The 27,986-nt window shown below is 44.5% G+C and overlaps 1 protein-coding gene across 1 annotated transcript; it reads right to left on the bottom strand.

Moving 5' to 3' along the window:
- Positions 1-35: 35 nt before the first annotated feature.
- c2cd3 (C2 domain containing 3 centriole elongation regulator) lies at positions 36-27,986 on the bottom strand. The gene is made up of 34 exons (XM_076282675.1): positions 27,849-27,986; positions 27,112-27,381; positions 26,773-26,930; positions 26,201-26,382; positions 25,715-25,860; positions 25,103-25,238; positions 24,675-24,824; positions 24,330-24,477; positions 24,029-24,114; positions 23,657-23,857; positions 23,101-23,198; positions 22,722-22,840; positions 22,308-22,439; positions 21,115-21,627; positions 20,344-20,495; positions 19,647-19,890; positions 18,964-19,147; positions 17,681-17,864; positions 17,116-17,288; positions 16,572-16,707; positions 14,261-14,529; positions 13,536-13,616; positions 12,878-13,208; positions 12,086-12,438; positions 10,753-11,094; positions 10,147-10,285; positions 8,451-8,515; positions 7,952-8,157; positions 7,323-7,456; positions 6,532-6,681; positions 5,909-6,120; positions 3,651-4,674; positions 3,178-3,286; positions 36-469 (listed from the first exon to the last, which is right to left on the bottom strand). Exons 1-34 carry the CDS (start codon positions 27,898-27,900, stop codon positions 338-340), a joined length of 7,011 nt encoding a protein of 2,336 aa, XP_076138790.1. The 5' UTR covers positions 27,901-27,986; the 3' UTR covers positions 36-337.

Below are 27,986 nucleotides of genomic sequence, written 5' to 3'. Positions count from 1 at the left end.
ACACAACCCGTTTTGAAATAGGTTGCAGTCAAAAATCATCTTTAAAAACCTTTATTTTTTTTAATAAAAGTACATACACTTGATTTTTACTTGACATTACAAAAATCACTGTACACATTCCGGACTTAACATCATTCATACTTCAGATTGTATAAAAAGTCACAAACAGAAATAAATTATGCACATACACACATACACACAAACAAACACACAAACACACACAAAGCCAAGTTAGATCATGAAATGCTTTAAAACTCTTAACACACAAACACATGTGGACACATAAAAAACACAAAGACAAACACAGACACACACGAATAAAACAAAGTAAAAAGTGCTAGTGTTCATCCTTAAAATGAGAGGCAAATATTTTTGCTATCCTCTTGGTCTCCTCTCTGTTGGCTGCGGAGGGTGTGAACTTTGGTTTCGGACGAGTCCGATGTGGAATTCCGGTAGCCTGAGATGTCTCCTTTAAGAAAAGAAAGCCACACGATCAGCGTTTAATTATTACAAACATCTCTTCATTTCTAAAAGCGCTGATAATTAGCCATCATTCTGAGGAAACACAAAGAACAGTTTGTTTTTCACAGTGTGTAACCCATTCCGAGTGTCTAAATAAACAATATGAAAGAACAGAAAGAACATGAAGAACAGGTGCCAGTAAAGTTCATTCAAACATTTCGGAATGACTATCTTGAGTAACACCCCAGCAGCCTACACACCACGTCTGCACTCACCCTGAGGTCAGGCATGCCAGTCTGACTGATACCAAAGATTTTATAGTTAACCATCTCTGCTTATACCTTGGTATCTACTGAAGACATAACTGGCATAGGCCATGGCAGTAAAGAAACATGAACTACACAATATCAGGCACTAACTTCTGGTGGTGTAATTAAGCGTCAGGTGATTTATGAGGCCAGAGCATGCGCAGCAATGAACAGAAAATCTGACAGGTCTCACCAAAATACCATATTTGATTAAATCTCCTCTTAAAATTCCTTCCAGTGGCTTCACTTTTGGCTAAGCGTAGACAGTCAATGTCCTTTTACTCAATGGCCATAAATAACCTTTCACCTCCTTAACAAAACTCTGTGGCACTTGGTTGAAAACAAAAGCATGGAAAGCAGAGATGCTTTAGGGACCTCATACCAACCCAGCACTGGCATCTCACCCATACCTTTGCAACACAGCTCTTTGGTAAAATGTGGGAAATCTTTAAGCAGTCGCAAAAGAATATTCTTTCAGCATTATCGGTTTGTTTTCCTACGTGTTATGGTCTGGCTGGTAGTGGTCAAAAGACTTCCTGGTTCTAAAAGGTCATTGTGTGACGTGTGTGAGTGACAACAGCGTGTGCTGCATGCTCTGGTCATTGGAAGGAATTCTTCTAAAGGCCTGGAGGCACATGTTGTTTTGTTCCTTACATAACCCAGAAGTGGAACAGTTGAAGGCTAGTTTGAAGCAGTACACATACTTGACTTCAGAGCTGTGAGCGTCGCAGGGAACCCCATGATCTCTGGGAGACGCAGCCCTCTTAATGAGGTTTATTCATGGACACACTCCAGGCGAAGGCATACATGGGCATGGAGTAATGCACAATGGCCAGCAATAACTGCTGAGATATTTTCACAACTCGGATTACACAAGTCACACTCTCCCCTGACGTGTGTGGGTGTGTTTGTGCGTGTCGTGTGTATAAGTGTGTGAGGGGTTGTGTGTGTGTGTGTGTGTGTGTGTGTGTGTGTGTGTGTGTGTGTGTGTGTGTGTGTGTGTGTGTGTGTGTGTGTCTGTCGTGGGGTTGGCTGCCACCTCCTGTAGTGCTTAAGGTCTTGGCAGGGATACCAGAACAGGGTGACCAACAATGAAAGTATGTTCTCCTATGAGCCTGACAGGAATAACATCACAGGTGTACGATGAGTCAGCAGGTCTGTCACACTACTGCAGGTCTTGTGAGAAACCACCACACTATGACGTATGGGCTTTACGAGTCCAGTGAACAGCCAACAAAATGATTTAGAATTTAGAACAGAAAGTGTAGAACAAAACAAATATATAGCCCTTTTTTCATAAGATTTTCAGGCGAATTAACTCATAATTTGATGTAATTTTGAGCAATATTAGAAGCACCAAATTGGTTTCCATTCAACAAATTTGATTCTAGCAAATTAAAATGATGTCGTCCCTGTTAATGCAAATTTTTCTACAGGGCTGGATGGTTTTCCATCAACAGATGTAGCAAATGGAACACTTCTACCGAATGTATCAAAGGTAGCGAATGAAACACTATTGTGAGGTGAACGTCTTTGTATGCGCGAGACAAAATTCAGATTTTCGCGCCAACTTTGTGAACATTCTGAGCAGGCGTCACTGTAAACTGTAACTTACATCGCTCCAACCCTTTTCCATCACATTAATGTCGAATTAACTCTTGTTCATCCACCTCTGGTGAGTGAATTAACTTAGCACGACAAAACCGACGTTACATCGATCTAAGTCCTTTTCCATCACGTGTCGCACTTACTTTTTGATGCGCATCGTTTTTAAGCTAATTCACTTTTTTATGGAAAAAGGGCTTATGTCATCAATCTGAGGCCCAATGTTAAAGAGTCCATTTCACAGAACATAAAGTATAACACTGTAAAGTAAAGTTCAATCAATGTTTTTGTCAAAGGACACTTGTTGTCTTACTCTGGGCTATAAACTGTCCAGCGCAATAACTTTAAAAGAAGAACAGAAAACAAAGACTAAAGGTGTAGTCAGCGATCACAGGCGATTTCAAGCCCATAACATTTTTTGTCACATCCAGCAATCATCTCCTCATAATGCGCTAGTTGCCCATTTTTTATTTTAAACATAAACACTTGTTAAAGCTAGATTGCATGATTTTAACATTGCCCCCAGAGTGTAGCACTGTAGCTGCCTGGCTGCTATAGCTGTTAGACCGCAACATTGTTTTTTTTCTGTACCGACAGTACTCGGTGACCTCGAGAATTAGAGATCTATGTGAAAAATTGCCGGAATTCTCCTTTAACACAGATTAACTTTGACAGCGGTAATAATAATAATAATAATAATAATAATAATAATAAAAATAATAAAACAAATGTGTGTTTGCGTAACGGTATCCAGTAGGTCGTGACTGAACTGCCCAGTCAACACAGTCCAGGTTACACTTACTGGGTCAGAGGTTGCCAGGGGGAAGATGGGGGCCAGGCGGAGGGCTCTCATGGAAGCCTCTAGATGCTGAGTGGGAAGGAAGAAGTTTGGAAAGTCCATCACGTCACAGCTACAGAGTGGGTAAAGGAAGATGCACACAGTGATGTTTGAAGCAACAAGGTCTTTGAGAAAAATGATGTGTATAGTACAAAGAAGTTGTCATGTGATATGAAGGCATGGGTAGCAAGTACTAGAAGGGTTGTTCAACAATTGGGGACCTTTTACTCAGGTAATAAGACCAATCCACACCCCCACCCCCCTACCCAGCTCTGACCCCGAACTATGTTACTAGTTAACAAATACTGACACTGACATCCAATTGAATCACGTCTTCTTCACTTCATGATAAACTTTTAAATTGTTAAAATATGTGTTATAACCTTTATATTAACCCCAGCAAGTTCTTATTAAGATGTGATGTAAAGAAAGGATACAGTTTTTCTTTCTGTTGGTCCTCTATGTCACCAGCAAGATCTTGTTTCGGGCTTGTGCTGCATTCACCGCTGGCTGACATCACGGAGGTCTCCCCCTCTGTGTCTCGGCAGCCAGGACCCCTGGGAGTGGTGTTCTCTTCAGTGCCTGATGAGAAATCTCCCTGCTGCTGTGGTGGAGACATGCGGTCCTGCTCCTCCTCTAGTCTCTGTGGCGTTACTCTAGTCTCGATCAAAGTGTCGTTTGCATCAGAACTCCCTGCATCTGAGCCTTCAGAGTCCGAGTCCTGGAGCCGGTGTGGTTTGATGGATGTGTAAGCCAGGGCGCTCTCCATCTGTGTGGACTCCCTTATGTCCCTCCTGTCCTCATCGTCGCCATCATCCTCCTCCTCCTCGTTCTCCTCCTCCAGGCTGGACCTCATCAAGGGGAGGTCCCTTGATGGCCGCTCCTCCAGTTCCTCTACAGAACACAGGTCTGGGTCAGACACCATGCTTGTCCAGGGGCTAGTTCTGTCTGTCAAGGAAGTGACCTCATTTAGGGTGCGGGGCTCTAACAGGGTCTCCTCAAACTCCTCGTCATCATAATCGTCCTCCTCCTCTTCCTCTTCTTCATCTTCCTCCCCCTTTTCTTCCTCACGCTCATCCTGCTCCTCCAACCCTTCTTCTTCAGAGAAGCACCTTTTGAGCTCCTCCTCTTCGTCATCCAGAGAAGCCGGTTTCCTGTCGCCATTCTGAGGCTCCGAGGTTTCTACAGGAAGTTCTCTCGCCACACTGGGGTCATACAAGGTCATTGTGGGGTCGTACGAGGTCATTGCAGGGTTGTACGAGGTCATTGTGGGGTCATCACCCTCAGGTGTTCTACAGTCTCTAGGGGAGAATGGGGGAGAGTCTGGGGATTCAGAAGGTGGAGGCACCACCTTGGCTCCAGCTGTGGATGACTGTTGGTCTACTGATGGACATAGTTCTCTTTGGGGGCGTGGCGGCAGGCCAGAAAGGTTTGACAAAAGCATGTGTGATTCACTCATACCTGAATTGATGGAAGGAAGCACAAAGGGAAAGATTGACGGAGGGGGAAAATGCAGACCTGCCAACCTAGGTGAATTCACAATCGCACCCAGTGCAGATTTTTGTTTTAGTTTCGCAAAGGATTTCAAATCGGCAAGCTGAGGGGAACGACGCAAATTTGCGAGTAACAATTGTTAAGCTCAATTTAGCAAGTATTTCATTTAGCCCACAGAGTGCCGAAAAAAAGTAACACGAGCAACACTGTGAAGTTTTGCCTCAAGTCTATAGGCAGAGATACACTTAAGTGAAGCATGGGGCGTGTGCTTGTTAGCCTACATTTTCTTTTTTGGAATCCTCAGTCATATCGCTGCTGCAAGCTACATATAATGAAAGAGAGCAAAAGAGATAAAGCCCGCCCTCAGAAACAACTGATAGGTCGGTCTGCAAAACTAGCTCAAACAGAGGCCAATCGCTATGTTTTGCCTGTCATTCTCTCTCACCGTGTCTTGTCACTTTCTCTCTCACTCTTAATCAATTTGTGCGAGATTCTAATTCACACGCTCCAGGGAGCTTTCCGGGAAAGTTGGATGTCTGATCGTTTTTGTGTACTTTCAAGTAAGAAATCATACCGGCATACTTTAATTGATGTGAAAATAAGTAGCCACTACACAAAATGCGTACTGGTTGGCAAGTCTGAAAATGGAAGGATTCAAGGGAGAAAGAAAAACAATCAACATCTGAAAGATGCATGCAGGGCACGGTACTGTGTCAAAATAGGAATCCCCTTCCATGCTGCCGCATGAACCTATATACCCACCCACCCACATCCAATCTGCTCTTGAATTGTACCCTTGGATAAATATCTCTAGTTGTAGAAAGTAAACATGAGGAAGTCACAATTAAGTGGAATAAGTCGACTATAAAATATAAAATCAGTGGACCTGCACAAAGCAGAGATTTACAACTGGTGGTCCACAGGCAACCACTGTGGCGATCACTATGGGAATCAGGTTGCTTCTTAGGCCCTGTATACATTAAGCTGGGTAAATATAAATATGCATAACTAACACTTGAAATCACTTGAAAACCCACAGTAAAAACGGCAGTGTGAATTCCCAAAACTGGCACGGACAGCAGAAGTGGGTTTATGCTGCGAGGGCCACTCAGAGCATGTTGTAACTTGGCTTTTGAAAAGTGCTATATCAATAAAGATTATTATTATTATAATTATTATTATTAATATTATTACTACTCACCGCTGAAGATGCTGTTGACCTCCCCCACCAGGCGGCTGGTTTTGAGCAGGAGCTGTTGGGCGTCTGCGTCCGAGTGCCTGCGCTCCTCCTGGGGCTGCCGAGGGATGCTGCTGCCCTCTTCCTCCTCCCGTCGGCTCACGGAGGGAAAGGTGGGAGTGGTGAGCTTACGGCTGAAGTAACGCTGGATGTCGTCCAGCTCACTCAGGTTCTTCCTACACAAACATTGTTGAATACACCAAGCGCATTACAAGGAGATCAAGACTTTTAGTAGAACGACAAGCTTCATTCTTCTTTTTGTTTAACGCACAATTTGATTCTGATTTATTGGGCAACTGGGCACTATGGTTAATACACAGGTGTGGTCAGTAAACAGGAAATTACAGAGATACCTCTGGCAAACAAGGTATTCTCCCAGAGTCACATTGCTAAGTAGATCTGCTACTCTGAAAAATCCAACACAATTTTTCTTTTCTGCCTAGCACCCGCATTCTCCGCATTCTTAGTTGCTGCACTATTTCACATGTCACACTTGATACATTGAATATTACTCTTCTGCTGAAGTAGATGAAGTACATTATATAGTATTGTGTGCGCTAGTCTTCCAGAGGCCCCTGGGTGAGCACCTGAGTGCGGAGAAGAGGACGGAGCGGCTGGGGTCGGAGTCTCCGGCGGCGGTGCCCGGAGGTGGGGCGGTGCCCCGCTGCTCCCCTTCCTGCAGGCTCTGGTGGAACTGACGCACGTTGTCCACGTGCTCCTCGTGCCGATCGCTCGATCTGCTGTGATGTCAAAGGGAGAAAACAGCAGGGTCTGAGGCTTCCAGTGTCCCACAACATTTACTTCTGAGGTATGTTGTTGGTGCGTCTTCTGCATGGTTTTATTTAACACTTAAAATACAGTACCGGTATGTCAGAACTGTGAAAAGACTGGTGGGTAGCAAAGTGTTGGCTGGTAAAATAGACTCTACCGAATATAATCTTCAACTGCATAGTTCTGTATGTGCTTTCTTTTCCTGTAATTTTCACAGTAAGAGATTAAACTATTTACACTATAAACATAGTGTACATTCTGTAAGGAAACTCAATCATGCCAGGCACTTTATCTCAAGTAAAGACAAGCGCAAACGCCCAGCTGTCCCATCACCTCGGCCCCTGTGTGTGTGTGTGTGTGTGTGTGTGTGTGTGTGTGTGTGTGTGTGTGTGTGTGTGTGTGTGTGCGTGCATGTGTAATGCCTCACCTCTCAGACAGAAGGCGCTGTAGGCGTGTGTGTGTGTGTGTGTGTGTGTGCGAATGCGTGCATGTGTAATGCCTCACCTCTCAGACAGAAGGCGCTGTAGGCGTGTGTGTGTGTGTGCGTGCGTGTGCATGTGCGTGTGTATGTGTGTGTGTGTGTGTACGTGTGTGCGTAATGCCTCACCTCTCAGACAGGAGGCGCTCTAGGCGCTCAGGGGAGGCATTGATGTGCTGCTCTGGGTATCGGCTGATGTGGCTGGGGAAGGCGCTGTAGAGGCCTGTCGTCTGGTAACACAGCGGGAGACCGCTCAACACCGCCTGCCACACAAGCCCCCAGCACACATTAGAACCCACACAACACTACACACAAGCCCCCAGCACACGTTAGAATCCACAGGACACTACACAGCTGCCTTACAAGCCCCCAGCACACGTTAGAACCCACAGGACACTACACAGCTGGCCTTACAAAGTACATATCTATGCTTATGTTAACATTATATATATATATATATATATATACAATCTCCCCAAACCAGATGAAGACAGTGATGTTTTGTGGGGCTAATTCTCTTCTGATGAAGTTAAGACCTAATTTTTATTTAGACCCAAGTAACACATTAGGCTAAAAGCATGACTGGCATAGCAACCATCCCCAATTATTTTTACTTTTTAAATAACATGTTAAGTATTTCATGTTTACAGTCATTTGTGTTCCTCAAATGCAAAACAAACAATACCGGTCCAAATGTTAATGAAGAAAATCATGACTACAAGATCATGACTACAACTTGACAAGATCACCCCTCTTACGCTGGAGTCTTTGGCGGTGTCCTCTGCAGACGCCTGTCTGTGCCGTCGGAGCTCGTGCACTCCCCTCAGCGGGGCGACGGCCACCTTGAGCTGGCCCTGGCACTGCCCGCTGAAGTCTGTGATGTTGTACCAGCCGCACACCGACTGGAACCCAGACAGCAGCGGAGACAGGTCCACCGTGGCAAAGCCAATCACACGCTCCACGTCTAGCAGGGGAAAGAAGGGAGGGGACACCCAGATCCAGAGAAACGCAGAAAGAGCATGTTAGTGCCTATTGTGAGGTGCAGTCCTGGAGTCTGATGAAACTTGGTTGATATCTGAGCTCAACAACTAATCCAATTACAGCTGGATGTATGATTGGCAGTTTGGTTTATGCACGGAAGGCACTTTAGCCAGCTTGTATTTTTCTGGTCCCCAAGATAGAGGGATGACTTGTGTCCTGGCTGGCCAAAGAGCCAGTGTGTTCATAAACGGAATTGGCTGGAAATGTGTTCATTACCTCCTTTATGCCAGACTTTGAAGACCAGAGATTGCTGTGGATCCAACAGCAGCTGTTTTGATAGCCTATGACACAGCACAGGAGAGAGGTTTTTTACAGGTCTGCATACATTATGCATTATACATTATTTTAAGCATACATTACGTTACACTGCAGCTTTATTTGTACAGTCCAGAGAAAACTCTACCAAAGCCCATGTTGGTATATATCCCTCGGGTTTCTGATTATATGTAGGATTCTTTGAAAAAAATGACCTACTAATTAATCAGTACATGAGAACAGGACATCCAATTATTGATCACATTTAGAAACTGCACAGCGTTAAACGCTAAAGGAACATGGCAACTTTTTGGGAAAGTAGATGTACCGCAGAGCGGTACAAAGTATGACCGCCGCCCAGTCCTGCACATTATCTCCGCAAAAAATAAATCACTCTAGCAATTTGTCTCCATCTCTGACTCCTTCCTCTACTCTTGCACGTAAATGAGTGTGTGCATGTGTGTGTTTGCTTTCGTGTACATGTGTGCTTCTCTGTGTGTGTTCGCTTGAGAGTGTGTGTGTGTGTGGGGGTCATGGTGTCTGTGTGTGTGTGTGTGTGTGTGTGTGTGTGTGTGTGTGGGTGGGTGGGTGCGTGCTTGTGTACGTGTGCATGCCTGTGTGTGTGTGCTTGTGTGTTTATGTGTGTGTGTGTGTGTGTGTGTGTGTGTGCCTGCGTGCGTGAATGTGTGTGTGTCTTCATGTGTGTGGGTGTATTTATGTGTGTGAGTGTGTGTGTTTGTGTGTGTGTGTGTGTGTGTGTGTGTGTGGTTATGTGTGTTTGTGTGCATCTATGCGTGTGGGTGTGTGCAATCCTTCGCTCAACTCCACTATCTACAGACCGATTGGTGTACAATCACTAAATGTACACATACATTCATTTATTGTATGACCCCCCCATGAACGGAATTCCACGAAACTCAGCATGGTGATCTTACATGTCAAATTTTGCCTTTTCATTTTTAACTATGTAGCACTATACCGCAAATGAGTGGTTATGGGATGGGTTGAGATGGCCTCTTGAGACCAACATACAAAAAAAAGGCCCTACGGTTATCGAGATATTCACAGAAAACTGTGTCCGCCCTACCCACATTTCAGGGGGTCTGGTGTGGCGGGGGGGTGACGGATTAAAAACGAAAATCAATGGATCCGTGTCATCCTAGTGGGGCTACATGTCCACCAAGTTTCATGCAGCCAGGTCTTTCAGTGTCACGGGAATCATTGACACAAGAAAAAAAAAATCCAAAAGAAGAAAAAAAACTCTGGCTAAACCTACATGACCGCCGCTTCGCTTGTGCAGCGGTCATAATAAACGAATTTACCGTCTGCCCAAGAGTTAGATACGAGGATACATACACTTCTCTTTTCTGTATGTGCAATACAGTAATAACTCAGTCTGACACTGTTAACCCAGCTTTGCATTATTCACTGGAAGTGGGTTAGACCAATTAGCCTACAGTTCCTCCCTCTGGCAAAAAGGCTAATATGCCAAAAAGTTTGCGTGTTCCTTTCAGATAGTTGAGCCGCTCACCACCACACCACTTAATTCTCCAGCTTCTCTACTCTCTGAAAATGTATGAGGACATAAGACACCCATGTTATGATCTGCTCTAAGCTCTGTTCAGTGTGAAAGTGTCAGCGAAGCAGTGTGACTCACCGACACTCCAGATGATGGTCCCACACTGGGCAGCTGCTGTTCTGCACGACGTCAGTGGAGACTGTGCCAGCGGGGCCGGTCGTGGCGTAGGACACACAGTAGCCTGGCACCCCGCCACGCTGCTCAGACAGCGGGCACCCTGAGGGCAGACACCACCCCAGCACACAGGTGAGACAGAGGAAGTGGGAAATGCATTATCAGCTATTTACCGGTTAACCTTGAAAAAAGTAAAATACTTAAAATCCATAAAATAAAACATCAAAACACAAACAACTTATTCTGGCTCAGAATGGAGGGAGGACAGGAGGCGTAAGAAGTAACAGAGTTTATATGTTGGATTTTACCAATAAAAGTAGAAAAAAAAAAAAACAATGAGAAAGTATTTCAATAGAGTGAAGAAGTCAACCACATTCTCACTGTGAGCAGAACCTATTATTTACAGACCCAATGATTCTCCAATCGTCACTTCTGCCATCTTAACACCTTTTGGTTTACCCATGAAAGGCCTCTGATGGGCTGAGGAGCACATTCAGTTGGTCAGAGGCCCCTGTGGCAAACCCATCTACACCCCTCAGATGGTCAGAGCCGGAGGCCCCTGTGGCTTACCCTTAAGGCTGAGGTGCATGGCCCTGTCCACAGTGATAGTGACCCCGAAGGTGTCCTCCTCCCTGGACTCTGGGCTGGGAGACCCTGGAGGTTCCCTGCTCGAGGCTGTCTTCACACGAGCTTGGCTATGTGTGTGCGACTGCCGTGTGGTGGTGCCTGTCATCGTCGCCAGAGCCTCCCACTCTTCCTCCTCCTCCTGCTGCTGCTGCTGCACCTCCTCCTCATCCGCTTGGGGGTCACTCTCGTAGCCGGGCAGTGCAGGGCCGGGCGTCATGGTGATGTGGACCCTGACGGCGGCGCCGCTGAGGTCAGCTGCAGAGCGTCTGAAGAGGGGGTAGACTCCTGTGGGGGCACAGCACAGAGAGAGACACAAGGATCATCAAGTGACCATATACAACAGCTCAGCTTACTAGAAGGTTAAAAAATGCAATTAAAGGCACCCTTAAGAGTTTTTTTTTACCTGAACATAACATTTCCAAAATCATTTTGATGGCACATAACCGCATAAAATGACGAACGGCACTTCTGCTATTGTCTGAGCGGCCCTCTATAGGCGATTACCGACCTAGCAACTTTCTGTGTTCGGGTAGGAATACTAAATCCCCCCTCCGAAATCTAAATGGAAATGACATGCTACAGGAATCGGGAGCTCTCTTTCTACAGACTGCTGTCTGTGCATTCCCTCTATATTGTATCAGAGTTGTGTTCAAAGTTTGTAGCAAAAGACACATATTTAGTTTGTTTATTATTGTGCTTCTCAACTGTAGGGGGAACCCTAGAGCAAATCTTCTTTAGTGCTGCTTTAAACTTAAGAATATATTCAAGAATCCTAAACAAGTCTGGTACAGTAAAAAAAAAATATATATATACATTTTTTGTGAGCACACATATTATGAAGGTAAACTCAAGAAGAGCGAAATCATCCAAAGCCTCATAGAGAAAAATAATTAATTAATTAATTAATTAATTAATTAATTAATTAATAAATACAAATATAAGTAAATGTCAGTAAAGCAGGAGGGAACAGAGCAGAATGAATAAATAAATAAATAAATAAATAAATAAATAAATAATAAAAAATAAAAAAATATCAGTAAATGTCAATAAAGGAGGGAACAGAGCAGAACGAATGAATAAATAAATAAATAAATAAATAAATAAATAAATACATACATACAAATATCAGTAAATGTCAGTAAAGCAGGAGGGAACAGAGCAGAATGAATAAATAAATAAATAAATAAATAAATAAATAAATAAATAATAATAAAAAACAAATATCAGTAAATGTCAGTAAAGCAGGAGGGAACAGAGCAGAGAGCGGAAGACTCACCGCTGATGGTCAGCTTCTGAGTGGATGGCTTGGCCAGCGCTGAGAGGTCTACGTAGGCCGAGCCCAGCAGGGTGTCGGTGTTGCAAGGCCGCGCACCTCGGCCCTTCCCGTACGCCGCCCACACCTGCACCTCCAGCCTCTCCTCACGCAGGTACCAGCGCAGCGGCTGCCTCCAACGCAGACCCACCGCGGAGCTACGCTCGAATGCCACCGTCGTCATGGCTACCCCTTCCTCCTGCCCCTCGTCGTCCTCGTTGACGTCGTCATAGTCTTCCTCCCGGACTCCTGCTGGCTTGTCCAGGGTTGGATGGCGGAGGTCCGAGCAGCAGGCATCGTGGTCGTATAGCTTGTACCTGAGGTAAGATCGCACCATATGGCATTGTCCATGACATAACACTATAATTCCTTCCCATGACAAAAAATCGAGATACTATTGATGCAGTTGAGTCCCTATGTGCAGCAACATGGGCAGTTCACATGTAGAACCAATGACTGTATACATAAGTCATTTTGTAGAGCAAGTGGGCAGAAAGAGGAGTTCAAACTGTAGGCTAGGATGAACAGTTAACCACAAATGAGGGTCTGCATAAACTGTTATGAAGGTCAGGATTGAACTTGTATTGTGTTTACAATGCTGTCAAGATGTTTAGCCGATGTGATAAATGGTACAATTTTTATATTGACATTTATATTGATATTGAAAAAAAATAACATGACAAGATGACAATATTGACATACTAAAATTGCAATATGTTTTATATATATACACGTGTATTGCCCAGCAGCCCTCACCTGAAGTAGCAGTAGGTGGAGCGCAGCAGGTCAGAGTCGCCAGGCAGCACGAGGCTGTGCAGCGGCAGCCAGACTCGAGGCACGGCCACCGTCACGGACACGCTCCTCGCTCTGGCACCCTCGTCCTCATCAGCTGCATCTTCACCATCATCATCATCTTCATCCCCATGGTCCGGCTCCCAGCCGATGCCGCGGGCGGCCTTGACCATGCGGTCGCGGTCAGAGTGGTGTGCAAAACTGAGGGAGAGCTCCAGGCCCCCTACGGAGCAGTGGGAAGCCTGAGAGGGGCTCATGTCTTGGGGCAGAGAGAGACCAAACCAGCCCTGGATCCCTGGATGGAGGAAAAACACAGAGGATCTTCACACATCTAGATAAAAGATGCTGTAATGTACTGGTGCACTGCTGTTTCCACAGTGCACCAGTAGAGGGTGCTATTCTATCTACAGTTGTAGTGATAATGGCTTCACTTGAATAAAGCAGTTCAGAAACGTCTATCTTCTGACTGCTAAGCATATTGATACATAGGTCTATAGTAGTAGTTACTTTTATGTAGTTGTGACTGATGCTACTGGAGACATATTTCTTCAGACAGAGTGTTCTACATTTCTTGCTGTAGAAACCATGAAAACACGTTGTATTTCTAAAAAGCCTTCCGTACCTGTTCTTTTACGAATGAGATCTGCCAGTGGAATCCTTATGGTCCCCAAGACTGCTTCTTTAGACCTTGAAGCACAAACTCCTACAGCAACAAAAAATACACGGTGTGAGGTATTGCACTAAAACAGGCTTCCAAAACAAGTTCACACTCAGTTCCCTTCTCCAGTGTCTTGCCTAACCTTCCCCAAGCCCTCTCTCATCTTTGTGCTCCAGGTTAAGGGTGGTCACACACACTAATAATTCCTCTATTTGTTCAATGTCACTTGCTCACAGCTCAAGTTGACTTTAGAACTGCAACAATTAAGTAGTTATCTAAGTATATATGAACTAAATATATTACATATTGGTGTGTAGACCAAACGAGACATTCATGGACATCCTCTTATTCTTTGGGAATTGCTGCCATTTGACATTACATAGATTATGATACAAAATTATCTACATCTACAGTGCTAATAATCATTAGATACAGCCCTAATCTACAGTGCTAATAATCATTAGATACAGCCCTAATCTACAGTGCTAATAATCATTAGATACAGCCCTAATCTACAGTGCTAATAATCATTAGATACAGCCCTAATCTACAGTGCTAATAATCATTAGATACAGCCCTAATTGTTTTTAGATTTTTCTTAACACCTCCATTCAGCCATGACAGAGTTCCCTTCTCCACCCTCTTGCCTTTCCCTGCCCACCCCTACCGACCCCGTCCCTGTCACTCACCCTTGCGGTGGTCTCGGTTGTGGACGGTGAAGACGGCCTCGGCATCCTGCAGCAGCTCGGCCAGGCTGCGCGTGACGGCCCCCTCCCTCTGCACCAGCAGGCTGCAGGGCACCTCCACCTGGTGGCTGAACTCGGGGCAGAAGGTGCCCGCCACCACGCGCGTGCACACGCGCTCGCTCTCCGACAGGAAGGACAGCCGCAGGCTCGCGTAGGCGTTCACGCCGGCGTCGGCAAAGTAGCGCAGCGAGGGGTCCGCTGAGGCCAACCACCTGTGGAGTGAAGAGAGGGAGAGAGACAGAGGGCTGGCACGAGTTCTGAGGAGTAAAGACGAATGGTGTTGACATCTACTGGAATAGTGCGATGAATTGTGTTGTCATCTACGGGAAACAGCTCTGTGATGGAAGATTAATGAAACATGGAACACGGCGGCCTCAGAGAGGAGGAACAGAAGCGTCACACAACAATAAACATGCGCTTACCAAAAGACACGCTATGTACACACTCTATGGATGTTGGTGCCAGTGTGTCTGTTTGTGCAAGTTTGTGCATACCTGCATATCAGCGTGCTTGGGCGAGTGTATGGGTATTTCTCTGTGTGTATCTGAGAGTGTGTATGTCTGTGTGTGTGTCTGTGAGTGTACCAGGAAGCATGTGAGCATGCAAGAGTGTGTGTGTGTGTGTGTGTGTGCGTGCAAGAGTAAGTGTGTGTGTGTGTGTGTGTGTGTGTGTGTGTATGTGTGTGTATGAGCATTTGTGTGTGTGTTTGTGTGTGTGTATTTGTTTGTATTAGGGGTGTAACGGTTCATGTATTCGTATTGAACCGAAACGGTACGGGCGTCACGGTTCGGTGCATGAATTTACACGGAGAATACACGGTATAAAAATGCATACAACTCGTGTGTGGATTAATTAATGTCATGCGCAATTACTGTTAAGTAGCGAGAGTTTCGGGAGTTCTTTAGCGACACCTAACGCTAATCTGTAGCCTCGCCTTAGCTCTGAAGCTCTGATTGGCGCCTATGTTTTTTTTGTCAGGTCGTCGGTCGAGTCCGTCAGTCATTAGCAGCACTAAGGTTAGACCCACAAGAGTTAGAGGATCCGCTGGTCTCTTTAAGATCGGACGTTTAAGAACTTCAGTTACAGTAACGTTAGTACAGACGAAAGAGTGGTGGATAAGATGAAACTGTGTGTCGGCGTTGTTCAGCAGTTGTTGGGTATGTGAGTGGAAAAAATGCTACACATATTCGAAGCCATCACCCAGATGATGTAGGCTACCAATCACTGAAATGAGGGGAAAAAACTTCCCCTGCGCTTCAGCAGCCTTTGAATACACATACAAATAGGGCCAAAACCTATGGCTTAAATTAAATGATTTCGTAATGACAGAAAGCTATGTAAATCGCGTGGTAATTACCTTTATGTTGGGGTAACTTGTAACTTCTCACATGAGGTTCTGGTAGTGTTAAGTGCATAGACAGTAAAATAAAGTGACAACGCTAACCAGGCTAATAAACAAACCATGCTACGGTGAGTTAACGTCAAAGGGCAAAGTCACGTGACTTCTAGTTGTAGTCTGTTTATGAAATGAAAGGAGCAATTTCGTTTTTTTTAAAAAGGCAAAATAGTGTGATATTTTCACAGTTAGTAGGCTAGATTATTACTTTACACACAATAAAAAAAATATCGAGGCAAATTGTAGACCCTTCCATATACAACTAAACACAGATGTTGAAGGTCTTGCTTAAGTGGATTTTTAAAAATAATTTTTCTATGTAATTTGCACTTTCAGAAATAAGAGATGCTGTAGGCCTATTTTCAGTTTTAGAGCTGATTGTCTTATTTTGTTTACAAGTTACAGATGGAGTCTGGGTACTTATTGTACTTATTGTACTGTTTAGCCTACATCTTACACACTTCAGGCTGTTGCAGATAGCTCAGGGAAGAGACTGTATGACACTAGGTGGTACAGCCTGAGACATGTACAAAAAAAAATGCTTTCTGCATTTTTGTTTTGCTTTTCCCTCCACTGTACCGAACTCGTACCGAACCGTGATGTCCGAACCGAGGTATGAACCGAACCGTGACTTCTGTGTACCGTTACACCCCTAGTTTGTAAGTGTGTATGTGTGTGTGTGTGTGTGTGTGTGTGTGTATGTAAGTGTGTGTGTATGTAAGTAGGTGCGTGTGTGTGTGTGTGTGTGTTTGTATGTAAGTGAGTGTGTGTGCGCGTGTGTGTGCGTGTAGGTGTGTGTGTAGGTGTGTGTGTGTGTGTGTGTGTGTGTTTGTGTGTGTGTGTGTGTGGCGGCCTCACCGTGCGGCAGCTTTCAGGCCTGCTGCTCTGTGTATCTGCACCAGCAGGGTGACGAATCGCCCGGCTCCCGCACCACCTCTGGACCCTGCGCTCCTCAGCGGACGGTGCTTATACTGGAGGCTCACGTCCAGGAAGCCTGAGCACAGGAGGAGTCAGTCAGGCCAGTGTTTATACTTTACACATGTACATGCAGGTCCACTGGAGTTCAATTGATTGCAATAAATAGACTTCTGAAGTTGGCTTACAAAAAAGCCCAAAAGCTGCCAGCTTTGCCCATGTAGAGAGAGAGAGAATGAGAAAGAGAGAGAGAGAGAGAGACGGAGAGAGAGACAGAGAGAGAGAAAGAAAGAAAGAGAGAAAGAAAAAGAGACAGAGAGAGAGAAAGAGCGACAGAGATAGATAGAGGGAGAGTGAGAGAGAGAGAGAGAGACAGAGAGAGAGATAAAGAAAGAGAAAGAAAAAGAGAGACAGAGAGAGATAGATAGATAGATAGATAGATAGAGAGAGGGAGAGAGAGAGAGATAAACAGACCATGAGGGAGTACCTGAGGGTGCTGGCTGGTGAGTGGTGTTGCCCTCTGTCCTGGGTATGAGTGGCATGGAGATCAGCTGGGCCTCTGTCTGCTGCTGCCTCTGCATGGTGACCAACCCACACAGCTTTGGAAGCAGCAACAGCCCTCTGGCTACATGCTGGTCCCGCACGTTGGGGTAGTAATACCTACACACAGGAGAGGGAGGAGCAGAGAACCAATGGGAGAGATTTACGCCTATCAATGAGTTTATACAGCAAGCATTGGAATTGGAATGATATCTTTCAGATGATGAAATTGTATTGTTCTGCTTCTGGTTCTCACTAGCACTGCTTGATATTTAAGTTACATGTGAACTGATGGCCCCCCCCTAGTGGATTATCATACAGAACACATCGGACCACAACAAAAGACAGAACCACATAAGAAAGAAAGAGAGAAAGAAAGAGAGAAAGAAAGAAAGAAAGAAAGAGAGAAAGAAAGAGAGAGAGAGAGAGAGAGAAAGAAAGAAAGAGAGAGAGAGAGAGAGAGAGAGTGAGAGAGAAAGAGACAGACAAGCAGACACACACATACTGCTCACCTGCACCACACATCGAACTGGATGCCCCCACCGCTGCGGAGGCCCTGGCTGGAGAGGGAGCTGAGGAGGAGCTTCTGGACGGGCACCCCAGGCGGCGCCAGCAGCACGTGGGTCTCGCTGTGGCCGAACACGGGGTCTGGCACACACAGGGTGGTGGCCGTGCGGAACGGCCTCAGAGTCACACCTGGGGGAGGACAGCAGGCAAGGGGGGGGGGGGGGGGGGAGGCACCATGACAACCGGTTAAGTCATCAGAATGTGGCTTTGGATAATTAAAGGTGCGATTTGTAGAATTGTTACCGAACGTTCTGTAGGCCAAAATCAAAACACTGGTGAACGTTCTCAAGACTACCAGACGCGAGCCTCTTCTGGGTTGCCAGATGTAATGAAGACTTGGCTAACGTTAGTTGACCTGCATCTGCTTTAACGTTTCTCCAACCACGACCCAGCTACACATTACGGAAACAGTGAAAACAAAAAATACCTCTCTAACCAACGTAACATATTTAGCTGAAGTTAGCTATGCAGATGAAGTTTAGCCTAGGCTACCTGTTGTGGAGAAATATGGCCAGCTCTGCGTCAGACTTGATATTCTTCATTTGACGAAGACGTCACCATCTCAGGAAGCTCCTCCGATGTCCACTTAATTTGTTTCTTGTTTTAATTTTGGAAATGTTCCTGCCTCTCGTAGGCGTTCATGACTACAACTGACAGCTGTTGACAGTTGGCCTTTGCTAATTTGGCAACCCAAATAGGAGGACGCGCTAGCCCATTATTAATACGCTATTCTAGAATTAATCGTTCAAAACATAAACGAAAATTCCAAGAGATTCCGCCCCGTAACTCATTTTTTTTCATGGGTTTTACGGGTTAGAGTAATGTTGTCAAATAAGCCATTACTTCAATTCATTGTGTTTCCTTACTCTCTGACAAAATATGGTGATCATTTTTGGAATGGTTACAGTTTATTTTCCATTATTTCCTACATACTGGACCTTTAAACCCATTATACTCAACTCAAACATAATTTCTGTGTGGTTGTAATAGGAGATACAATAGAACTTCAGTGGGGAATTTGTCATTCATGTATGACAAATTCATGTATTCATGTATTCATGTATATATATATATATATATATATATATATATATAAAGCTGATAAGACCCTCTATTTTGTGAAAAACAATAATTTCCCACAACAGAATTTCTCTCCTAAGATGTACAGCATAACACATACAGTATAGTATTTTCCAAACAAATAAATGTCACATGAAACAGTGCTTACTGCTCTCCACAATGTCTGGGTCAGCTTGTTGCTTGGCCTCATTCTCTTGGGTGGGGAAGGAGTACTGGATGTAGCAGTCTGCCTCCCCCCATACAGTGGACTGCAGAGGGGCAAGACCCCGCACCTTTTCTACCCGCACCACAAACACGTGCTCCACGAGAGCCTCCGCCACACCCACACTGACCTGTACGGACACACACGGGGTCAGATGTCAGAGTCAGACTACAGCCCAGGGAGATGGAAGACCTGTGAATCATTGTTGGGTTACTATTTGATTATCACAATTATTCAACTGATTGCGATTCAGGAATTGATTGCAATTTCTTAGCCTTTACATCTGGTGCTGACAGCCATAAACGTATCAAAAAATCATGCCAATCTTAAGGACTGGCGTATGCATTACATTTACTGCTCTGATCTGACCAATAGCCTATATTTAAATCACCAAACATGTAAATCACCAAACACGTAAATAAACATATCGATTCATTTCGGGCGTTTTTCCACAAGACAAAGAAAACGAGTTTAATATTGTATTTATGTAATATTTCGTTCTATAATATATTTAATATAATATTTAATGGTATTTGCACATAACCTTAGGCTAGTATAGCAGTGTGTATATTAAAGAAGAAGAAGTGAAGAAGAAGAACAACAACAACACCAAGAAGATGTTTTGTGACCTTTGTGTCTCTTTGAGGTATCTGGTCCAGTAAATGGCTGGGTCTTGGAACTTGGGTGACTGGGTACATTTCTTCCTCCCTCATCCGCTGCAGTGACACAATCTGCTGTGCCATGCCCATGGCCAGAAGGACCCTGAGGCTGCCCCGTACACTGCCTGAAAAAACATCTACGATGGGCATGTGGCTGTCCACTGCCACCACAGGATACTGGGCCTGAAGGAGAAGGTGAGTGATTTTGTTGTCCCTGCAGACAAATCAAAAGAGTAAACAGGTCAATATTGCATTGTACTAATAACTCTTTCTTATCTTTGTAACAATATATCATTATTACCTGTTAATATGTTTTGGACTGTTGATATTAAACATTTATTACCTTTTATTATGTTTCATTAACTAACTGTATGAGTATTATAATGTAATCATGTAATAACAATCTTCAACCAGTATAAATGTAATAACAATCTTCAACCAGCAATAGCCCACATTTTCAAACAATGCACCCTTGCATAAGTCTATAAAAAAAAAATAAAAAAAAACATAAAGCAAACATCATAAAACAACAGCACCAAAAATGTAAAACACTGTCCTGTACATATTTTAACTTATATGGTAACTGATATCTTAATGCGTTACTATATCTAGCGCGTTGCGCTGTGTTGACGGGTCTGAAAGTGGTGCTCCCGTGCTGGGCCCTGACCTGAAGGACATGTAGAACTGGTGCAGGGGGAGTTTGACCAGGCCCAGCAGCCGGTCCTCACTCTGACCGCCCGCCTTCAGCCACACCTCAATCACCATCATGTTGTTCTTCATCCGCTCCAGCAGACGATGGGTTAACGCCACAGGAGCTACCTGTACCACACACACACACACACACACACACACACACACACACACACACACACACACACACACACACACACACACACACAAACAAGAATTAATGCACATACAAAAATAAACTAGCAGATCAAAAAAGCACAGAAACAATTCATGAATTACAAATGAATGTACGAACACACACACGAACACTCACACACACACACACACACACACACACACACACATGCTCGTGCACGCAGAAAATAACAGACAATTTGCACACTAATACACAAGCAGGGACACATCCAAACGCATTCATTCATCTGTGATGAAAAACATCTTAAATAATTTTCATTGGCCGCGTCCACCGGAGTATTTTGCATTACATCATATATTCCCATGTTTATGGAATATTATTTTGGAGCCCCACTTGGCCACATGCTGTACTGCTTGAGCAGAACTTTCCTGGCAGGAGAGATAGCGCTCCGGGGGGAATATGAATCATAATCCTCCATCATATGCTGCCAAATGGCAGTGGAGCAGAGGAGACCAATTGCCAGCAGCGAATACAGCAATGACACAAATTGCACGATAATCCACCGACGTGCCACTCATAATAAGTGGTAATTAGGTAAACAGCACTGCTCACCTGTATGAAGCTGAAGGCGGGGTTGGTTTGACCCCAGCTGACTACCGATCTGGCGGTCTCGTCCGACCCAAACAGCTTACAGTTGAGGTAAACGTTGGGCGGCTGAAAGGAAGGACCACAGCTCAAGTCCTTCCCATCAGGCACCATGAGTAAGGCGTGCAGCAGCACCTCGTTCTCCTCCTCCTCCACCTCCGCAGGCCCCCGTGAGGAAGCCCTCATGCCCGGCCGAGGTGGGCTGCTCCTGGGGTGGGCTGGCTGGACGCCCTGGGCGAAGGTGACGACTGATGCGGGGCTAGCGTCCCTGCGAGATGTCCTGCTGCCCTGCTGCTGCTGCGACGGTGCTGGAGGGTCGCGCTCAGCGCCCAGGGCAGTGGACTGAGGTCTGGAGAATGGGTCTGGGTCCGGGCGATGAGGACTGAGGGGTTTGTGTGGGCTGAGAGTGGGTTTGGAGCCTGCTGAGGACTTCTTCTTGGTGGTGAAATCCTGACTGTCCACAGCCAGCTGAATGGACACCTGAATGGACAGGGCACAAAGGGGCTGTGACTCGCACTTGGGGAAAGGCAGTGTTCCTACTACGTTATGAGTCACTGCTAGATTATGAGCGCCGCCGCAAAGTGTTCACATGATCAATGAAATCATGGACGAAGTAATGACATTAACTTGCACACTTGTGAAAGCACAACAGCCATTTTGAAATAGTTTTTTGTTTTGTTTTGTTTTGCATCCATGAGTAATAAACACCTGTTGTATTTGATACATTTCTGAAGTGTGTGTGCACACTGTTAACAAACACCAATGTTCTTATTTACATCCCTTTCCAGTACCAGGATTAAGCCTAGTCCTAGACCAAAAGCTTTTTTTCTCCACTGAAATGCCCTTTTAGTCCAGGACTAGGCTTAATCCATGTACTGGAAATCAGGCCTTAAAGTCTAAGACAAGTCATGCAGAATAAATGCAAGTGCATGAAAGCATGCCAGTGAGCCGACACTCCACTTTAATTTCAGGACTATTTGGCACCAAATGAAAAACCCTGGGACACTAATGCCACTTCACCGCTCTTAAAAATAACGGCCTAAGTGTTGGTCTAAGAGAGTGTGTAAAAATGAAGAGGGTTCATAAATAACCTACTGAGGCCATTTTGAAGACACACAGAACCAATAATGGGAGAGTAATCTGTCTGAGTAGGCTGATACCTTTAGAGGGCCAACTCCCTGTTTGGCAGCAGATCCCTCGACACTTTGAACAGGCAATGAAATAATATGGCCAAAGTCTTCGCTCTCTAATACAGGCCGCAATGGAAAGGCTGCTGTACCTAGGAGAACAGGCTGGAAAAAAAAAAGACATGAGAATTACTCAATAAATAGGTCTCTTTCAATATTTCCAGTTCGATATAGTTTGTTCAAAATGCCCTTATGAAGGGGTTATGTTGGGTTATGCTGGGGTATGAAGGGGTTATGAAGGTGTCATGCTGGATTATAAATGGGACATGCTGGGTTATGAAGGGGTTATGCTGGATTATAAAGGGGTTATGCTGGGTAATGAAGGGGTTATGTTGGATTATTAAGTTATGAAGGATTATGAAGTCATGCTGGGTTCACCAACCACACCTTCATCTGAGTGCTCTTCCTGGAGTATATTTTGAGGGTGAGGTCTGTCTGCCACCACTGCTCTAAGGCAGCTCCACTGAAGTGAACAGGAAACACAGTGCGCTGCAGAAACTTTACAACTGGGACAAACAAACAAACAAATAACAAAAATACTTTTATCAAGCAAGTATTTTAATCAATTATGACACTTCACCACCACATGTTTCACCAGAGGACTTAAAAACAGATACAGAGCAGCAACCAACTACAACCACAAAAGAAAAACAGCAACTGTAGGTAACCAACCCACTTAAAACAGTTTCAGAGCAGCAACTACCCGGTAAGGTGGAAATTAATTCATAAAAGGCAGATGAATCGTATAGAATGCAAACACTCTCACCTCCTCCAGTGACTTTGCTGGAGACGACTCGAGTGACCTCTGCTGGTGGAGTCTGACTAGATGGAGACTCGGGGAACACGTACTCCACAGAGTAGGAGCTGAACCAGGAGGGCACACAGACAATAAAACAACAGGGTCACAACTGAACGCAGATGTCACCTTTTTATAGAGATCGGCCTGCTGTGTGCAATCTACGCTGTTAGAAATCAGAAACGCACACAAGGATAGCTACGGGTTTCATTTTCCGAGTTGACAGGGTTCTACTTTTCAGCTGTCTTCATGGCTTCATGGCTTTTAGCAGGGACTTCTGTACTGTTGTGATTGTGTTGCTGCACTGTACATCTGAACTGTTGTACAATTTACCAACATGGTGAATACTAATTAGGCTATAATGTTTCTTACTTTATTACTATTTATCCTATTTATTGATCTTTACGCTATAGTGTATGAATGCTGCACACTTCATCTCGTTGCACTTGGTCAATGACAGTAGAGATATTATATTCTATTAAATGAAATACTGAAAATCAAAAGGTCTGAAATCAAAGGGCAGTACCATCTCTTGCTGGAGACTGGTCTGGGTGGCCTCCCTTTGCCCGTCATCTTCTGTGGTGTTGTGACAGAGCTATCTGCCGGAACCGCCAGGGAGTGGACGGTTACCCGTGCTAGTCGCATCCCTCCCAGCGTGGTGATCTGATCCAGGCTGAGCCCGGCCAGCACGTTCCTGCCCTCTGGAACCCGTTGGTCCTCTGGGACTCTGTGTGGAGTTCACATAAAAGACATCAAATGTATGAATTTTTATTGAACTCAGTCATGTTTTTTTTTGTGTTTTTCTATGCGTCATAATTACTCATTAATGCCCTCTTCGTTCTATCCTAAGTTTCCTATGTAGTTTTAAAGTTTTTACAGAAATGTTTTCACGACTGACCTGCCCTGTTTGGTGCGTTCTCTCTTGCCTCGGAGGGACTTCCCACCATCCTCCAGTTCACCATCATGGTCACTTGAGTCAGAAATCTAGAAAAGACCAGCCAAAGCAAAGTATACAGTTTACCGTGCAAAGGGCCTGGCATGGCATACTATGCTCAAAGTCAGAGTATGTTTGGAGACAGTATATAATGTGCTTGGCGCTACATCAGTCCCATTTACTGACAGGACATGTGGTATACTGCCCAGAGCTTAATTAACTGACTGGAGCTTTGGCTTACTGACCAGTACGTTGGTTTACTGACCGGAGCTTTGTAAAACAGGTTCTCGAGGAGGCTCTCGTCATACTGCGGGTCGTTGAGCTCGCTGTCCAGACACAGGCTACTGTAAGCGGACAGTGATGGAGGAGGGGAGCCCTCTCCATCCCAAGCATCCAGCAACGAGCCATTTATACTGTAGAGAAAAAACAGGGAAAGATCAGGATGCAGGAAGTTGCTCCTGAATCTCACAACTTAACTAATAACGGTAATACGCATTAATCATGGGAATACGCATAAACACAGAGTTCATTCATTCCGTATATGAAAACAAATTAATTTCAGTATTCCTTTAACTGTTTACATAATGCAGTTCCATCTCTATCATCTCACCTGCCCAGCAGCAGCTCCACAGCTCTGTTCTCATTGTCTGCGGTGCATTCTGGGATGTCTGGGGCAGTGGGACTGTGTGGGCGTTGTGGCAGGCTGATGCCAGAGCTCAGGAGTTCATGAAATAACCTCCCAGAAGAAGGCAGAAGCAGCCTGAGAAGGAGAAACGCAAGAGATACTTATACACAAGCTTTACACCTAAACCAACTGCACTGTACTCACTGAACTGTACTAATCGAGAAAGGTAATCAACTGAAAATCTAAACCAAAACATATTTCCAATTTCCTGTGTAGCACTATGATTTTTGTTTAGCATTAAGTATCCTGAAAAAATAAAATAAAAACATCAAAAGTCATCATGATCAATACAGCCTTGGAAGACGCCTGACTAGAACTGATATTGCAGACTATAAAGCTGTGATTCTACTCACGGTAAAGAGGCAGATCTGATGTTGTCTTTTGGCAGGGGTAATGCTGTGTCCTTCAGCACTGGCTCACAGTCCAGCTCAGTCCTCAGTGATGACATCACCATGGCTTCCCGCAGTTTGCTGCCACGCTCAAGCAAAGCTGGACAAGGAGAGATCATTTCAAGGTGAAGCAGCACAACACAGTTTGCCTACACCAGTGAGTGACATAACCATTATTGCAGCTACAACAATACTCTAACATGTTCAATTTCATGATGGTTCACATACTACATTGCATTGTATGTCTTTATTGTATTATGAACTGCACTGTATGATATCACCTACTGTAAATCATTTGTAAGTGAGGGATCACATTCTACTGTGCCACTGCTGTGACCAAGTGCTCATCTAACCCAGCAAGTGTTCTGTTTTTAGTGTATATCACATACCGGTACATTTAAAGATGCACTGAATGTATCCATGTAAATATAACATATATTATGTCCATGTAATTGGCACAACATATATGAAACACATGCGCTTCATGATTTACATGCAGCATTACTATTACGTTACTATTAGATTACAATTACGTTACTTTTACATTATTATTACGTTTCACTCTTGCAGCCTAACCTGTGAGGAGGTCGTTTGGTTTTTGGTTCTGAGCAGAGGCGAGGGGCCTATCTGGAGCTCCTGTAGGTCTCCCTTCCTCTGGTCCGAACTGACCATGAACCAACAGACCTCTCGAATTCTCCGGAAAGTATAGGTGATCTACTCCCCTGTAATGATCCACAGCCAAAAAAGGAGTCACGATAACAATAATCATCAATAATGCAATAAATAACATAACATTACTGGTAGTTCTGCTTACTAAAACAACAATAATCTTCAGGAGACACTAGCTGGTTTATAGTAATGCAATTTCGACCATTCATATCAAAATTAAGATTTCTTCACATATCCTGCATTTGACCTACTATATGTCAAACTATAACTGAAAAGTACAAGTACACATAAACTCTTATTTCACATGGTAAATAAATCTATATCAAATACTCTTGTATTACTCTTCTCTGTCATGTTCTCTGCTAGATGCTATCGTCCTTCTGGATTGCTTACCGTGGTGTATTAGTGCCGCTGGCCAGTGACTCCTTGCCAGAGAGAGAGCGAGGCCTGGATGGCACCAGCAGGACATTCTGATCAGGCAGGGTCTTCGGTGCGACGTCCAGGCTCATGTCAGGGGTGGGGAATGAGCTGCTGCCGTCATAGGACTCCGCTAGAGGCTCCAACGCAAGCGCCACCTGATGGAGGATTCATCACATCACATTGCATAACTACAGTACATGTAGCCGTTAAATAAGAGAATATTTGATGAATATTTGATTTGCATACTAGATGTTGAAATGTAATGTGTAAATCAGTTCTAAATGGAACTGAATGCACAAAATGCTTTGAGTGACCCCATCCTCAGTGCATAGCACGCACCAACACTGATGACAGCCAATGTGTAAGGCGCAGATTTCTTCTTTTGGATATTTGATTGAGTACACTATTTTTAAAACATTAACATGTAAGAATAAAACCATTTTCAATGGGCTGTGCACGGGAATTGCCTGAGACCTACACACGGTAACATATCAGTACACTAAGATTTCTGAGATAAAATAGTCTAATCCCTCATCCTCACACACCTGTAGTTCTCCCATTTTTTCCGATGTAGGCGAAACTACTGTGAAGAATCCACCAATGGAGTTGGACAGGGAGAGACGTGACAGTCCAGTGATCTGAGCTCGGGCCACAGGCAAGTGGTCAGGTTTGGTCACAACATCCAGAACAAGGGTGCCCATATCTGCATCGAGACAGAGTAGAATTAGTTCAACAGGTTCAATCAACAGGAGTTCCCAGCATTTTACATATGAATTCACATCACTGCAATAAGATAAGAACGTCCACAGAGCACGAATATGCTTGCACATAAGTGGAGTGCAGTGATGAACAAGCACAGAAATAGAGTGCCCTTTCAGGTTTACCTGTCAAATAGGATGCGAACTGCTTTGGTCCACAGCGAACAGGAAAGCGGGCAGTGGACTGAATACCCTTCTGTGCCACAAGAGACCCATCCCTTGGACGGAACAGAGTTCCGGAAGACGACTCTCCCCACCATCTTATCCTGATCTGAGGGTTCTGTGGGGGCTTGGTAATCGTCCACAGGACCCTGCTCACAGTCACTCGGAGAAAGCACCGCAACTGTCCCTCCACAAGCGGTGGGAGACTTGTCGAGGGAAACACATCACTGGGAACTGTCAGGAGAGGTGTCGTTCGTTAATGGCAAAGGCAGTGGGCGTACAAAGAAATGCATTCGTCCATTTATTCTGAAGCTAAGTTTACAGTGAGGATTTGTCTTCTGCATTAACAAAGACCATAGTTTAGATGGCTAGCTTCTAACTCTTAAGCCAGATTCAACACTGTTGGTATAACGTTACGTTACGTTACATTTTGACAAACTTAGCCAACCCTCAAAGAAGTCTAGTAGGCTTTTTTTGAGGTCTCGTTACGATATACACTGTTTAATGAGATTAAACTATCCTTGAAATGCTTCTCACTCCAGATTGTTTCTATCTATAGCATGTTCGTTTGTTAGCTTGCTATCACTTAGCTTAGCAACTTAGTTACTTTACCTAATGGCAACAGCTAAACAATCTCAACTGTTCAATAGCTAACCGCTACTACGGATGTTGGATGTCGAGGGTGACGAATGTTAACTTGCCTTTCTTTCTGTTGACTCCAGTCTTTGTAGATTTAGATTTTTTATTCTTCATTCCTTGCAAATATACCTAACTTGTGTAACAATACCATAATCCTTTAGCTTTTGCTTATCACTGAGTGATGTGACAGTTCATACAAA

This window comes from Alosa pseudoharengus, unplaced genomic scaffold (assembly GCF_046254945.1).
Source record: "Alosa pseudoharengus isolate Yale_2024_CS ecotype anadromous, Long Island Sound unplaced genomic scaffold, YU_APseudo_1.1 YU_APseudo_1.1_scf_13, whole genome shotgun sequence".
NCBI classification, from domain to species: Eukaryota; Metazoa; Chordata; class Actinopteri; order Clupeiformes; family Clupeidae; genus Alosa; species Alosa pseudoharengus.
Note: the sequence above shows the minus strand (reverse complement) of the source record. Positions and strands in the feature narration are given on the sequence as shown.

What these genes read in the sequence shown, in the direction of transcription:
- c2cd3 (XM_076282675.1), bottom strand. Translation starts at nt 27,900, where the DNA reads ATGAAGAATAAAAAATCTAAATCTACAAAGACTGGAGTCAACAGAAAG. An exon ending in ACCTGTTTTACAAAGCTCCG is followed by an intron (nt 24,115 to 24,329) that starts GTCAGTAAACCA and finishes GGTCTTTTCTAG; the next exon opens with ATTTCTGACTCAAGTGACCA. An exon ending in CCCTGGCAACCTCTGACCCA is followed by an intron (nt 470 to 3,177) that starts GTAAGTGTAACC and finishes CTTTTCTTAAAG; the next exon opens with GAGACATCTCAGGCTACCGG.